General features: G+C 49.3%; 1 protein-coding gene and 1 long non-coding RNA gene across 2 annotated transcripts; both read right to left on the bottom strand.

Annotated features, from left to right (window-relative positions):
- Positions 1-950: 950 nt before the first annotated feature.
- LOC125739045 (uncharacterized) lies at positions 951-2,417 on the bottom strand. Its single transcript, XR_007397016.1, has 3 exons — positions 2,230-2,417; positions 1,746-1,786; positions 951-1,499 (listed from the first exon to the last, which is right to left on the bottom strand). It is a non-coding gene; the product is annotated as an uncharacterized LOC125739045 (long non-coding RNA).
- A 2,133-nt stretch (positions 2,418-4,550) lies between these two features.
- tnfaip3 (tumor necrosis factor, alpha-induced protein 3) lies at positions 4,551-15,003 on the bottom strand. The gene is made up of 9 exons (XM_049008707.1): positions 14,753-15,003; positions 13,045-13,392; positions 9,400-9,590; positions 9,158-9,299; positions 8,892-9,062; positions 8,619-8,799; positions 7,577-8,367; positions 7,163-7,383; positions 4,551-6,950 (listed from the first exon to the last, which is right to left on the bottom strand). Exons 2-9 carry the CDS (start codon positions 13,349-13,351, stop codon positions 6,654-6,656), a joined length of 2,301 nt encoding a protein of 766 aa, XP_048864664.1. The 5' UTR covers positions 13,352-13,392; positions 14,753-15,003; the 3' UTR covers positions 4,551-6,653.
- Positions 15,004-15,455: the final 452 nt, after the last annotated feature.

Below are 15,455 nucleotides of genomic sequence, written 5' to 3'. Positions count from 1 at the left end.
GGCAAAAACCTGTAAGAATTCCTGTGACTTTTACTTTCACTTACGTGCACCAGTGAGACAGGGAGACTTTGGGAGTGTCGTACCTGCCCCTGGCCCGGTGTTAGCTGGGGGATGGGGGGGCATCTCCTGGCTCACTGGAGATCTTTCTGTGGCGGGACATCTCCTGTGCCCTTCAACAAGGGACAACCCCCCCGCTGTACAAATTTACGGGGCGCGCCGAGCAAGAAAATGGGCGAGATTTACGGGATCTATCCCGTGTATACTTTTCCAAAAATGAGTCAGTACACGGTTCTGACTGACAGCTACCATTTGAATACCGACATGCAAATTGTCAGTGTGCCCTTTCTGACCTTCTTCTGTGTCATACGCACGTGACAGGCTTTCGGTTTTGCTCTTTGAAATGTCACCTCTGATAAGAATCAGAGTCGGTGGATTGGGGAGGCAGCCTCACTTATAAAAAAATGTGTCTAAAATGTGTACCAAGTTTCTGAAACGCGGCATCTGAAAATATTCTCGTTTTTGCACCTCTCTTGCTGCTATTGTTCCTCCCTTCCGTAGAAGCTCTGTCAGCAGGTGTGAGCTTATCGTTTGGAGGGGCGCTGACCCCAGGATTTGAAATTGAGGTGGTTTCCAATGTTCTTGAAAGCTTTTTGGAATGTTGAGACATTTCCCTCAGTCTACTGACAGCTCATTATCTGAAACGTCCCAGTCTAAGAACAAGAGCCTGTAGGTGCTTTGAAAGCATGACCTAGTTGTCATTTTATAGCCTACATTTACTAGTCAGTTTTACCCAACTATTAATATTTGAATTGCATGCTTGTTGACTCACTTTATTGTTGAATTATATTCAGTTTGATTGTGTTGTCAATGGTCTTTTGCAAGTCTGTATTATAATTGTATAATATGGAAAGTGGATCATCTAGGTTTCTATTCCTTAGCAAACTAGTTTTGTGAATGAAGTACATCCCACAAGGCAGTCACCACAGTCCATACTAAAAGTGCTCTATTGTAGGTGTTACAGGAACCTGCAAAGTGTTCCCATAAGAACCTTCACGGGACCACAGCCACTGAGCCCAGTGAGCAGAACTGTTCCAACAAAACAGAGTTTCACTTCTCTCAGCTGGCTTTCTGTACCTGCTTTTAAAATATGGCACGTATTCATATGTTGAGTATCTACCCAGCCTATTTTATGCGATGCATCTGTAATTTAGTACAATTTTGCTGGCTGTCAACTTGAAATTCTTTGCATTTCATCAAATCATGCATGAAACATGGGGACAGTTAAGTCAGGTGTCATTTCACAGGGACACAGTTAAGTCAGGTGTCATTTCACAGGGACACAGTTAAGTCAGATGTCATTTCACAGGGACACAGTTAAGTCAGGTGTCATTTCACAGGGACACAGTTAAATTAGGTGTCATTTTGTTCACATGTGATGAACCATTAGAACAATCTTCGGTGTTGCCAGGCAGATCTGATGTCCCACTGGGTGGAAAGCCCTAATGTTAAAGAAAGAACAGGAACTTTGACCTGTTGCGAAATAAAATGCTTATAGACAAGAAAAAAACATGTTTCAGCCAGCTTCCTCTTTCAGAAATGATGGATTTTATTTGTGGCGACTGAATACTCCACCAATTCATTCTAAAATTTCTACAAAACCATCAATGAAGGCATTTGTTTCTACAGAATGAAAGATGAAGCAGAACATGGTTCTCTTTCTGAAATGACGACGGAAGAATATTAACCTGTCGCCGTCAGTGCAGTGCTCTCCAGTGGTCCTGTGACTCTGTGCAGAATAAGCAGTCAAAAGACGATTGGATGGACGGAAGGATGGATGGACAGATGGATGCTCTCTTACAGAGGTATTTGTATTACTGCGTTCAGAAATTAGGCTACAGGAAAATAGTTAATATGAACATACTCCAAAAACCCTGTACTGCATAAGCATTTGGATACTGCAAATTATATTGATAAAATAATAAAAATGAGATAAGATACTTTCATATTGACATTAATAAATAATTACTAGAATGTCTTAATTGTCTTATGGTGAGGTAATATTGTCATACAGCATACATACATACAGGCTTTGGGTATCTGATTTGTTGAAATATCCTGTTCATAATTTTCCAAACGTCAGACTGCAATTTTTACTGAATCTTTAACATTTTCATTGCCAACAAGGAACGAATCTATGCATTTTCCCGCATGTCAGTTGTGTAACCTTACCTTGGTCACATGGCACCTAAACCAGAGTGAATTGGCCAGAAGGATAGGTGGTTGCAAATGTTAGTTTTTACAAAAGAGCTTTTCATCATAAATGGGCGGTTACTAGCTGTAGGCTTGTAATGTACGGTCTTCGATCTGAGTGTCTCACTAGAGCAGCTGGTGATGGAAAGCACCTCTGATAAAGCTTCTTATCCACATCTTATCTGCCCTCTTCATCATGATAGTTTTCAAGAGATTATAGGTGACCATTTCCCAGCCTTGCGTTACCTTAAAAACTTTAACAATGTGTACATTTCATTTTTCTGCACATGTACTGCTAGCCAATAAAACGTTCACAGCTGAACTTTCATGGCCAAACTGTCTGCTCCTGGAATGGTCCGATGTGCAGGACGGGGAATGTCCACTTCAACAGTGAAATACCTTGAAAGGCGAGTCTGTGATTCAGGCCATTGAATCGAAAGAGATCTCAGCAGCTTCAGAGCTGGTGGGAGTCGTGCACCTGGAAAGACAGACAGCAGACATAACGGTGCATGTTCAGAGGACCCCAACGCCCGTCGCCGAGGGAGGGGTGACTGTGTGTTGGATTTTCTTCCTACCGCTTTACAGCCCGGAGTGTTAATCTTAAATGTTGATGGATGCTCCACCCTGATTCATGACACCCATGCAACTTTGGGATCAATAAAGACATCTATACACACTGGTCGGCGTTTAGTTTACATCACCTCAGCTGGAATAGCATGGTGCTAATCAGCAAAGACCTACAGGACTCAGGCTATCCTGACCTGGCAGTCATGGTACCGCGGTGCCACCGATAAATGACGTAATATCACGTGAGACACACGAGGAAACAAGAAGCATTGCTGCTGGTTCAGCGACTGGATGTAGCATGGCTAACATTTAGCGGCTATCGCTAAAGGGCACGTTCCAGTCATTTGCATGAAGGAACCATGGGTCAGGCACCGACCTGCTGCAGCTGGCCGTTTAAAGGGCCTTTTAAGTCATGTCACCGTTGTAAAACAGCGAGAAAAAAACACCAGACCACAACATCCTCATTGAGCCACCTGCTGAAAACCACCGTGGTGGGGGGATGGCCGGCTTCCTGCGTCTTCCGAAGTTCACACTGATGTAATAATTTATAAGCGCCGCGATGGTCGTACCTGGATGGCGGAATTAGCTACCAGTCTGATTAATTTGTGAAGCTCTGGCACTTGACGTCAGAGAGCTCGTAAGCCGAGGGTTTTCATTAGGTCGCTCGGGCCAGCCGGCGTGACTCATAGCGCTAACGTATATGTGTCAACGATGCAACTTAAAAACTCCCTAATTAGACTCATTTCTATCTGGGCTGGAGGGTATGTGCTTTAAGAAAAAAAGAAAGAAATATGACGCGTAACGGTTCCTCTTGCCCTGAGCGCGGTGTCCATCCCCAGGGCCGGAGGCTTTGTGTGAGAACCACTGCGGACGACACGGCTATTTTGGGAGGACCCCCAGATCCGCCATCCCACCAAAAGCGGCGCACCCCCGCAATGCACAAATGTCACCACTTGCCCGCCACAAATATCGCCTCGAGACGGTGCCGCTGCCCAGGGAAAGTTTCCTTTATGTGTGATTCAGAGATGGGGGGGGGTTGGTTGCATCATGACAAAAAGGGCTTTTTTTGGGTGAGAACTGGGTCCGTGGGCGGCGGAGCTTAAGGAGTGGGCGGTCTCTCAGAATCACATCGCCGGGGAAGCAAAAAATATGCAAAAAAGTAAAGGTGAAAATGTCAAAAATGTCCCACAAAAAAAAGAAAAAGGCATAGCCCACTCGTGCTGAAGGGGCTTATCTGTCTGTCTTGTTACAAAAAAAGGAAAGGGAATTCTGCCGCGGTATCGGCTCTCAAAACGTGCACATATAAACCCTAAAACAAGCCCACCGCCGCAACAGCCCGGTGACCTACTTTGAACGCAGTTTCCTTTAACAAGAAATGCATGTTGTTAGAAGAAGAGACTATGCTCAGAATGCGCTGCCTTCGCTTCCAGCCAATCACAGATTGCCTGTGAGATCAGCTGACCGATGAAAGCATTTGATTGGTCGAAGCTGCCCAAAGAGTTTTTGAAGTCCGACCGAACACTGCAAATTCAAAAGCTGGTCAAAATTCTAGAAATCTGCGCCAGAAGTTAAAAAACAGGATCGTCCATGATACAAGTCGCTCTGTTGTAATGTGGCATTAAAACCAGTTACCTGCACGTCACTTTCAGTTAAAACATACTGTACGTTTAAGGCCAATGCTTCTGCATGACAGGGTCGGCAGCATCCAGCAAAACTCACATAAACAGTCGGTGTTAAAATTACCACTGCTCTGAAGCACACAAGCTGGTTTAATGGGCTTGTTGAGATACATTCAGCACATTTTACAGTTACATACAATTATTGTATCACACCCTCGTAAAACAAGAACCATGTCTCAGGTACAGGAAGTGAGGTTCTTGTAGTACAGCAATTATAATCATAAGACCACAAGCTCACCTTAATCTTAGTAAATAATACATATCATTTTACAGATTAACAACAGGGGAGGCCAAGAGTTCCCTGGTATTATAGGCACCGATATAAAAAAACCCAGCTCCATCTCTCACTTGCGAAGTTTCTTTGATAAGCCATCGAGCACATCTCTGGCACGCCGCCGGGTCGCGCCTGCGGCGACGCAGAAGCCGTTCCCATGGAAACGGCCCCGGCGTGCAACAGGAAAGCACGTCATGCACATTTTTCCAAACAGGTGAGATCGAAACAAAGATCAACGAATCGCACACGTATTATTAAAAATAATTTATTTGAGATTATATAAATAAAGTGGCGAATTACTAATTTTTTTAAATGAATAAATACCAAAAAACAAACAAAAAAAACAGTTCTTCCAGCAATACAATTAAAATACATTGTAAGGAAATGACTGCTCTCCTAATTTTGTCTATTCGCGGAATGTTACGTTCAGTTGCACCCCGATACCAACCCAAAATTCCAGAACAGCTTATATTAGAGCTGTGCAATATTGCAATCGGATGAACTGCATTCACACCCAGGACACAGAAAGGTCTTAAACATCTGTACAAGATGGAGGACGGCCCCCGTGTGTAATTCTGTATACAGGCTTCCATCAAGTTAATCACCCACTACACAACAAAACTGGACAAGCCAACAACAAGGTACTTTTTATTCTCCAGAGATAACTTACTTTACACAAACTCGCCTAAACCTGCCTATGATCTCCCACAAATCCTCACGTACATGCTCAGTGTCGCCTCAGTAAGCGTAACTCAAAAAAAATTATATATATATATTAAAAACGCGTACATGGGTGAAGCAGAAATAAAAATGGAAAAAGAAAAAATGTCAGTTGTGCATTTTTAAGAGTGTGAAACGGAAGGAAGTGGAGACGTACGAGGCAAATCAAGGCGGAAACAAAGGGGGTAAGTAGAAAGGCGTAGGGGGGAGAAGCCAATCTATTTAAACTATCGGGTGCGTTTTCCCTTCCAACTGAGTGCTCACTCTCTCTCTCTATCTCTCTGTCTCTCTCTCCAGCATAAATACAGCATCAAATACTCCGGGGATTTTACCAAGGACTGTCCTTTTGGATTACGGTGTTTTTATTCTTATATGGGAAATTCCCTAAATGCAATCAAAATATTATGACGTTGGGAATAACAACAGTCGGAACATAAAAATGATGGCATGTTAAATGGTATTTTATAGATTCCATCAAAAGGTGTAATCTTTCCCATTTTCCTACTTGTCAAGACAGGACGTCGCCACATTCGTGGTCTCCTGCATGTTGCTGAATGCTTACGTTCCCGATCGGCACTGAAAAGGCTTGTTGGGTGACCGCTGGTTAACAGACCAGCCCATTGGCTAACAGACGTTTCACAGCTGGGCCACTGATCGCACACACGGCCGCGGAGGGAAACACACGGACTTCAAGCGCTGCGGGTTAGAGTTAGCGGACAGCTATGCGGACAACAGCAGTGCTGTGACCCTGCACATCACAGAGCCCGGCGTTACGGGTTAGCGGACAGCCACGAGGACAGCGACAGCGGTGTGACTCTATGGTTCCTAGATCCTGGCATGGCAGGTTCCGTGTTGAGCGTGAGTGTTTTAGCGAGGTTAGCACCATCGTCCTAACTAGAGGAGACAGTCCGGCTGCTGGTCCCTTCCACGCTCCTTGGCGGGATGTCAGAGGACCCTGGACAGAGCGGCCTCGGACCACCCGGACAAAGGACCCCTGGTTTTGGCACTGGAAACACCTTTTCCACTGGTGAAAAGTGAACTTTGGTCACGATGTGATGTATTTTTACAGAAGTCATAACCGTCCGTGTTGCAGAGCACGGGAGACGGACGCTAAGGACTCGGCACCCACAGAGCCCCATCGGGGTTGAGGCTGGCGGGGAGCATTAGCGTGTGGACCGGCTGTCCTGGACACGGCGGAACCCCTCAGGGCCCCGGGGGTGCTTTAGGAAGTAGCTGCACTCGTTACAGTAGCCGTCCTTCTCCTGGTTGGCGTAGTGCTCGCACCACTGCGTCCGACAGCGCTGCTTAGCGACCTCCTCGTGTCCGTGACCCCGGTGGCCCTCCCAGCGGCCACGGGCCTGGCACTCGGAGCATAGCTCCGCCCAGCCTGGGTGGGAGTTCCTGCAGCCGCTTCGACTGCAGCGTGCCGGCTTCAGGGTCGCTCTGGGCTGCGCGGCTCTCTACAACGAGCAAGGAGGCTCCGTCAGTCAGCACATAGCACCCGCGTGGCGTGGAAGGCAACACAAAAGTGGTGTGGACCATAAAAATGCCAAATGAGAAGCCAGCTTTAGACGTGGCAAAAGAGGTGCAGCGATGAAACTGTGTGAAGTGAGGTGAAAAAATGTAGTGACCCCTGATGGATAGGAGGGTGTACTGCAAGGAGGGTACTCACCATAGCCAGTGGGGGTGACTGGGACACGCGGGTACCAGCTTGCCCTAGCCGAACGCCCTGCTCTTTGACGAAGCACTTCTTGCAGTATCCTTCATAGACTGTACGGCCCGCAGCTCCGCAGGAAGGTCCGCGGCATTGGGAGGAGTTCTTCAGGCCTGCTTCCAGGCAGGCGCGCGCGGGCGGGGGTGATGGTCTCGAGGCTGTAGGCGCAGGGCCGGACCCTAAGACGGGCCAGAGCGAAAGAGTTACCTCCACTCCAGCGCCACAGCCACTGGTTATTCACCAATACACCCAGTGCCCCCAGCAACCCTCAAATCAAGTCAGAATCCAGTCCTATTAACAGGCCCTTTCTACTGCCACAGATCAATTTTAATGTGCTACCCAAAGCGATAAGCATGACTGGACGGTACTCACGATTGATCTGATAATCCTCGTAGCAAATGGAACAGAAGCCCAATTGCTCGGCCGTACCGAAATAGTCACAGTCCTGCCTCTTGCACTTTCGGCCAACAGGGGGCGCTTCCCTCTGGATCCTGGATACCACTGTTTCGTTCGTGTTAGCTATTGGCGGCCAGTCCACCGGGGGGCGCTCTGGGCCGGGCACCTGCGGCTGAGGCTCCGCCCTCTCCTTGGCCGCCCTCTGCAGGCAGGTGGCGCACAGGCCGTCGAGCATCCGGAAGGCCTCCTGCTGGCAGCGGGAGCAGCGGTCAGAGCCAGCGTGGCGGCCAGCCCGCTGGGCATTGTGGCAGTGTTCGCACAGGCCGTCGTGCTCCACGCTCAGCGTGAAGAGGCAACCAGGCGTCTTGCACTTCATGGCATGTGTCTCGCTGTACAGACTGAGGCTGGGCGCGGTGGGCGGGGCCGAGCGGGGGCTGGGCGCTACGGCAGGCGGCGAATGGGAAGCAGGTGCGTGCGGCGCAGGTGGCATGGCCCGGGGCACCTCTCGGGCCCGCTCAGCCCGCCGCTTCTCAAAGCACTCGTGGCAGTGAGGCTGCGTGTCCACAGAGATGTAGAAGGTACAGCGGGGTGTAGCGCAGCGGATCTCGATAAGCGACAGCTGCGAGACGGAGAAGCGGGTGTCCTGCTGTGGTCGTACGTCCCACGCCACCTCCTGGTCCCCCTGCCAGCACTTATACTCATGGTTGACCAGTTGCAGGTAATCCTCCATCAGGTTCATATCTTCAGGAAGGTTGCTCTCGTCTAACCTGTGGAGACCGGTGAACGACACTGTCAGCGCGAGGCAGACGGCCCGCGTCACGCACTCTGCCTCTGCCCCATAATGCCCAATCCTGCTGCCTGCAGGGACGAGGAACCAACTACAGGTCAGTGAGAATTACTGGATCTGAGCATGGACCTCAACCCTCACAGGTTCCATGGAAGGAAATTCAGGTGTGATGCCTCAGGAAGTCGGCCGAAAGGCCCTTCACACCGTGGATGCCCGTGAATGGGAGCGTACCTGGCAGCGTTGATCATGTGTGTCGTACCCGGACTGGGACCATTTACTGGGATGTCGACCAGTATCAGGTAGTCTTTCAGGAGCTTGTCTTTCTGTGGCTGCTCCTTCTCCATGAGGAAGTGAACCTTAAGGTCCTCGAAGGCCCCCCGGCCCAGGTGGCACAGTGGGATGGCTCGGATCTCTGCGGAAGGAGGAGTGATGTGCGTCAGGGCATCTGGAAAGCTGGGACTCACCACCAGAAATGAGTTCCCCAGCAGCGTGGGCTGTACCCACCTGGACCGCTGTCCTGGACCGTTATGAGTGGCGCAAAGTGCTGGGAGTCATAGCCGAGCACTATGGGATACTTGTAGCACTCCCCTGGGGGCCAGTGCAACGGGAGATAAATGCCTCCCACGTTTAGGGGGGAGAAGGAGGTGCCCGACTTCATGCTTCTGACCACCTGATCTGTGGAGGGCGACAGGAAGCATTCAGCAAACAGGACAGGTGCCCGAGAGTCAAATGGCCTCGTAAGAGTTTTGCCGATCTGGACCGGGCGGTACCTGCGATGACGATGATCGGCCGGCGAAGAATGTTGCAGAGTACAAAGATGTGAATGTCCTCCAGGGAGCCATACTGCAGTCCGTGAGGATTTGTCTCCAAGGAGGCCATCTCCACCACCTTCTCCCACTCCTCCTCCCAGTTCTAAATTGGGGCGGGGAGGTACAAACAGAGGCTTCAGCACACAGGCCCAGACAGGACCAGGGAGATGAGGAAGGGGACGTGGCCTCCCACAGGGACTCACTAGTGTGTTGTAACGAAGGCCCGTCTGGGTGAAGCCTTGGGAATGGAGCAGCTCTGTCTGGAATCGCAGACGGAAACTCCGGGTGTCCGTCTCCTTCAGGGCGCCGTAGAGGGCCTTGCGCAGAACCAGGTCCGTGTCCTGGACCCCCAGCATATACTGGGAGGCGGCGTGGAGAAGACAGTTCCCATCCCCTGCAACCAGACAATGGCAAAACAGCCTTTTGAGTTTCCTAAGTGTCAGAAAAAGCAGTCGGCCCACACCTTAGCCGGCGGCACACAGAGAAAAAGCCGCGGGTGGATACATGGGGGGGGGGGGGGGGGCAGAGACTGGGGGCAGTTTTTGCAGAATGTGACTGACACTAAAGCTGGAACGCGGCAGTAGGTGGAGCTCGCGGCCCTGGGCAGGGCAGCCCCCAACATTATTCCCAGCCTGCTGCCTGCAGGGAGCGCAGTGGCAATCAGGAGAAAGGCGGGGAATTTCCAGAAAGCCGTATCAGCTGTTTGGTTAACAGCCGTAATTCCGACCATGAGGCACTTAATCAGCAAAAAAGGAAAAAAAAAAAACTAAACTAAAGCCCAACTACAGTAGAGTGAACAATCGCAGAGAACATGCCGTGCGAGGTATGGGAGGAGCCCGGCGCCGCCCGTGGCGATGACAGAGGTCTGACTGTACGCGAGTATTTAGAGAATCCTACCCGTCCAGGTGCTGCCCGCCTCAGCCATGAGACAGGCGCCTGCTACATGCCCGATTAGGTGTCCCAATGCACAGTAAAATCATGTACACAGAACAAAATACCCCCAAGATCTGAAGCTCCATGTGCTGTCAGACGACCTAAAACAAGCACCATCTCATCAAACATTATCTAAGTGTACTTTACTCTTAGCAGAGTATGAAACAGAGGAATTTCCCTGTTGCGGTTCTCTGACTAATAACTGGGTGGCCGACGCTCTACCTTTACTTCCCCTGGTCTCCCCGGAGACAGAAGAGCGATGCGTTAGTGCTGGACTTTCCCAAAGGGGCGGGGCTTGGCCCTAGTGGAATGATTATTTTCCCTGCAATCCTCTGAGCTCTTTTTTAAAAAATCACAGCGGTCTCTCCCATCCTGCACTTCTGCATGAAGAGGGGCAGAAGCTCCTCTAACTCAAAGTCTTGTGCCCTGAAGCTGGGGGGGGGATACATCCGTCAGGCACCCATCAGGCACCCCCCAGTTGCGTGAGGACACCTGTCACTGGCAGAGGCAGATGTTAGGGGAGTGGGGAAATCACCCCAAACTAATGTTTCCTGTTGTGAGGGGGTAGGACTGTGGAAGCCACTCCTAGCTGCTCACTCTAGGGGCGAATGGAAGGAGTGAGAAGACAAGAACAACAATGGGCGGGGCTACCTAAAATCAAATAACCTTTCACTCCGTCACCAACTGAATACATTTCTTTTTGGGGGGGGGGGGGTAAGAGTCAACATTTAAATGTCAAATTGTACAAGAAAATGCTGAAACTTCATTAGATTTAGATAAACGGTGTAAATGACGCTAATCATGCCATTTGGCGAGGAAGATGGAAGGACGTGAAGAATGAGAGAAGGAAAGAAAAGATTTCCAACCTCAAGTAACAAGAAACACGGAAAGAAAACATAAAAAAAAACACTTCACCTTGTCATTTAGCTGCACTTCACGCCGTGCAAATATGTAAAGGAGATGAACAGTCTACCCAAAACTGAAAGATATGACGAAGAAAAAGGTCTTTCATGAGTTCAAGGAATCTTCCACTCTTCTGAAAGCAAATGGCAACAGGGCAGCCTGAGCCTCACGGGGGAACCGATGCTGGTGCCAAACCCGCCCAGCATATGGGTTCCTGTCACTTAGGGCTCCGTAAACTAATCAAAGAATGTAAAATACCTCCCCTCCCCGCCTCCCGAACTCTAAATGCTAAAAACCATGTGGAGTTTGTCCTGTGGAGCCAAGGTGGTCTGAATGGGCCAGTGAGGACGAACCGGAGGGCGAAAGGGACATACCATATGACACACGTGGGGGGGTTGGAAATACCCACTTTTTGACGTGCCCAGATACTCGCAGATATGAATAAGTGTGTCACTGTTGTCACCCCCCACCCCAACCCGGGATCGAATGTAAAACCCTGCCTGTCTCAGATTTCCTTCCTGATGTTTCGCGGTGCAAGGACGATGGTTCCCATTAGTCAGCGAGGAGGTTGTGTCAGAGTCGAGGCTGGGGTGACACAGGACGACAGAGTCACACAGCATGACAGGCCAGGCTGTCCAGTCACCAAAGAGGAAATTCCACACCCAGGGCTCAGGAAATCAAGTCACATCCCGGATATATACTTTTTTTTTTCTTTCAAATTTCACAAATTTTATGAAACGCCCCGCTGCCTTTTACCGGCATGTCCCTTCATGGGAAGATTTGGAACAAAAACAAAACAATAAAGAGCACAGTCAGAAAAATGGTACTTTACAGCTCATATTCTGGTACCCAAACAGGTCCTCGCTTGTGTTTTCCCTCCATGTTATCCGGGAACGTGAGTGTTTCCATCAGCTGAGACACACTCCCATGATGGGATTTCAGGTCAGGGGGTCTGGGGTGTTTCATGCAGTACACACCCCCACCCCCAAGGGCTAGGATGAGTGTTGCCCTCACCTCTGATTACGCATGGGACATGCGATGGCTGCCATTCTGATTCTCACACTACAGAAAAAAAATAAAAAACTTTGGCTCTGTACGGTAAAGACCTCGGCAGAAATGAGTGAGTCAACAGCACGTCTGAAGTGCATTTTCAGTGAGTGAAGGGGGTTGAAATGACGTTTCTGGATTTTCCGACGAATGAGAGAGAGCCATCCAGCAGACAGGCATGATATGGGGACCCATGAAAACATTTCGGTAATGAGAGAAGGTGATGGGGCTGAGTCAGCTGGGCCGGCAGCCTCGTGGCCCTTTGAGATGCTGGCGGGGGTCGTTTCTTGGCAGCCTAATGCCACCCTGTGAATGTCCCACTACTGTCAAAACAAACTGTGGATCGTCCCGTGAGGAATAACAGTACAGCGCTGACGCTCTACTACAATAATTACGGTAAGCAGGCAAACTGGGGGCTTAGAAGCTGCAGAGTTCCACAGCACAGGCAGTGCTGGGGAAAGTCTGACCAGCCCTGGTTCCAATTTATCCATCAATGGGTTAAATAATCACGGTGTCGCCACTGACTCAGCGACTGATTCTTGTAAAAACACACCCCACTAAAATAAAGAGAGACAGGCTTTCTGTTACCGTAACGGACTGACTGATACCGAATCCACGCTACGAGCAAAGTGGCACCCCCAAGGGTTACATCCACAGACGGGTAATTTCTTCCCCTGCATCCAAATTAAGGCGATGCAAAAAAGAAAAAGGGTCCCCGTGGGCAACCGATACAGGAATGGGCAACATGACCAAATATCGAGTTAAAATATATTTACAAACCTTCTTTGTCATACATAGCCCAAGTTATTTTTCCACCCTTATAAACTAATAACAAGTCTATAGAATTAGTCCCCAAGACCATAATAGGATAACTGTGTGAGGACATGTGTAAGGAGATGTGTAAGGAGATGTGTTAGCAGATGTGTAAGGCCGAACTCAGCTGTGAGGAGAGGCGGCGGCCGTACCGTTGGTCCGCAGAGGCACCAGCTTCTTCACCTCCCGGCACCAGTTCAGCCTCTTCTCTAGTTCCAGGGAGGTCTGCATGGGCCGGTCCAGCACGGCGGTCTGCACCACCTCGCGGAAAGCCTGCGGAAAGTGACCCATTCGGATCATCTCCACCGTGTGCCGGTGCATGGAGCGCAGGTGGTGGATGACTCCGTTGCTGGCCGACGGCTTCACCACATCGGTGGGGACGCGTTCGCGGATCTTCATGGCCTTCAGGAGGTTACTGACGAACAGGAACTTGGGGAGGAAGTTTGGGCCTTGGGACATGGTGTTCTCCTGGCAAGCGTGTTCGCGAGGGCCTACAGAAACTGGAAAACGGAGACTGGCGATGAAGCGACTGCGATGCTAACAGTTGCTGTTGAGGTTCTGTCTGCCAGCCGTGTGGAAAAGAGGCAAGTATGAAGTAAAACATGATCTTTTGTGCTTTTTTTTTTTTTTTAAGTAAAAAATTTCCCCATAACCTCCACCACAATGAGCAAAATAACAGCACTTGACACCCCCCGCACCACCACCCCCCACACTTGGTGAATTCCAGCCACAATTGTCAGGGGGCCTACTCATTCACCCAACTCAATCAATGCTATAATGAGAGGAGAAGCTGCGTTCAGGTGGAAGCCACCTAATGGACGTGGGAGCGCCTACAGTTCAGCGGAGATTTGCGCGCTGCTGCCCAGGAAAGTCGCTCGTCTTTTGTTCTGCTTCCTCCTCAAAGGGGCCAGCGCTGGCCAACCCGGCCTTCATTACAAAATATTCAGCAAAACTCTAGCAGGAGCTTCTCCGAAGTGGGAACTTGCTCATCGCGGGGGGTGAGGGGGGGGGGTTATAATGTTATGCAGTCGGCACCGTTTAGGCGAGACAACAAACCAACAGACAAATAAATAAATAAACAGAAACTAAAGCTAGCAAGAACTGGGATTTTTCTGCCCTGTATCTTAACAGAAGGGTGGCAACAGCTATTAATAGATACATCCACGTACTGTTAAGCTACCTCTAACCCAAGGCATTTGTCACCATAAAGCGCAGTAGTCACTCACTGGAAGCATTTTTATTTTCTAAATGAGGCTTTTATCTGCTAAAAGGAAGCTTAACGGCAGCTAGTAGCACAAGCATATCCATCGTTTTGCATGGGAGGGGGGAAATACCAACATCCTCTTTTGTGTAAAATGCAGACCTTGTGCAACATTTTATTTGGGAAAAGGTGACGGCTGTCTTGGCTGCTTTTGGGGATACTTCAAAGGCGTTGGCACTTAGGCGGAGCGGTTATTCTGGGCCATCATAAACAATAACAAAATAAAGACCATCAATAGCACGAATGACACAATAAGCGACGGCGGACTCCATTGTACGGACGGCGAGAGCAACCATGTATCACAGGACGCCTTTAATCCTGCATTATGTAGCGATCTCTCCTACAGAAATCAATAAGGAAATGTGGGCTTTTGTTGTCTGGCCGGTGCACACAGCCCCCTCTGCGGCGCCCACAACAATCGTTATCGCACCGTAAATGCGCTAACACCTATGGATCCGTAAAATATGGCGTGTAGCTACATGCACAGCCTTTAAATGGATATAACCTAAAGGCAATAAAACCCAAATACTGCGACTGTCAGCGCCGGCTCCATTTCTCGACGTTAAACGGCAGACCGGAGGCTGGAAGTTAACTCTTACCTGTGCAATATGTCGGAGAGAAACAGCAACAATCCTCACAAAAGATCTCAGACAGCTCCGCCGCCGCTTTTCTCAATGTCACCGAAGCCAGTCCAGACCGCCATTAAGCCCGCGCTATTACCTCCATCTCGGATCACCATTAACTGACATTTGTTTAAGGCAGCAAGAGTTTAAGGTTGCGCCGTCTTCGGAAAGGCCCGGTGTGGGGATTTCCTCGGGACTTTCCACAATAATAAGCTTTCGCAACCCACTGAAGAGAGAGCGGCGACTGCCGCTAGGGGGCGATGGCGAGCGGGGGGCGTCCATTGTGTGAGGCACAAATCGGAGGCATTTTCAAAACGAAATTAAAACAAACTCAGTCGTCTTAAAAACGTTTTTTTTCGAGAAGCCATTTATGGAAATAAATGAATGCGTGATTTAATATTTAACTTAACTTGTGAGTTTACCTCTGAAATTACATAAAAAGTAATCTCCTTAGTTGTTTTTTTTCCGGTTTTTGGGTTAAATATAGATAATGCTCTTTAGAGGTATTTATGGATATTGAGTTAATAAATAATGTCGATAAAAGACACAGGGCAGCTGTGCAAATGACGGGCGTCGAGGGGCGAAGGCATGGATGTGCCTGACGTAGCCAGCGCCAGCGCGCACATCTGTATGAGAAACATGAAGAAAGTAACGCTCAGTCATTGGTGGTGCTTTTGGA

The sequence above is a fragment of the Brienomyrus brachyistius genome, chromosome 3 (assembly GCF_023856365.1).
Source record: "Brienomyrus brachyistius isolate T26 chromosome 3, BBRACH_0.4, whole genome shotgun sequence".
NCBI classification, from domain to species: Eukaryota; Metazoa; Chordata; class Actinopteri; order Osteoglossiformes; family Mormyridae; genus Brienomyrus; species Brienomyrus brachyistius.
Note: the sequence above shows the minus strand (reverse complement) of the source record. Positions and strands in the feature narration are given on the sequence as shown.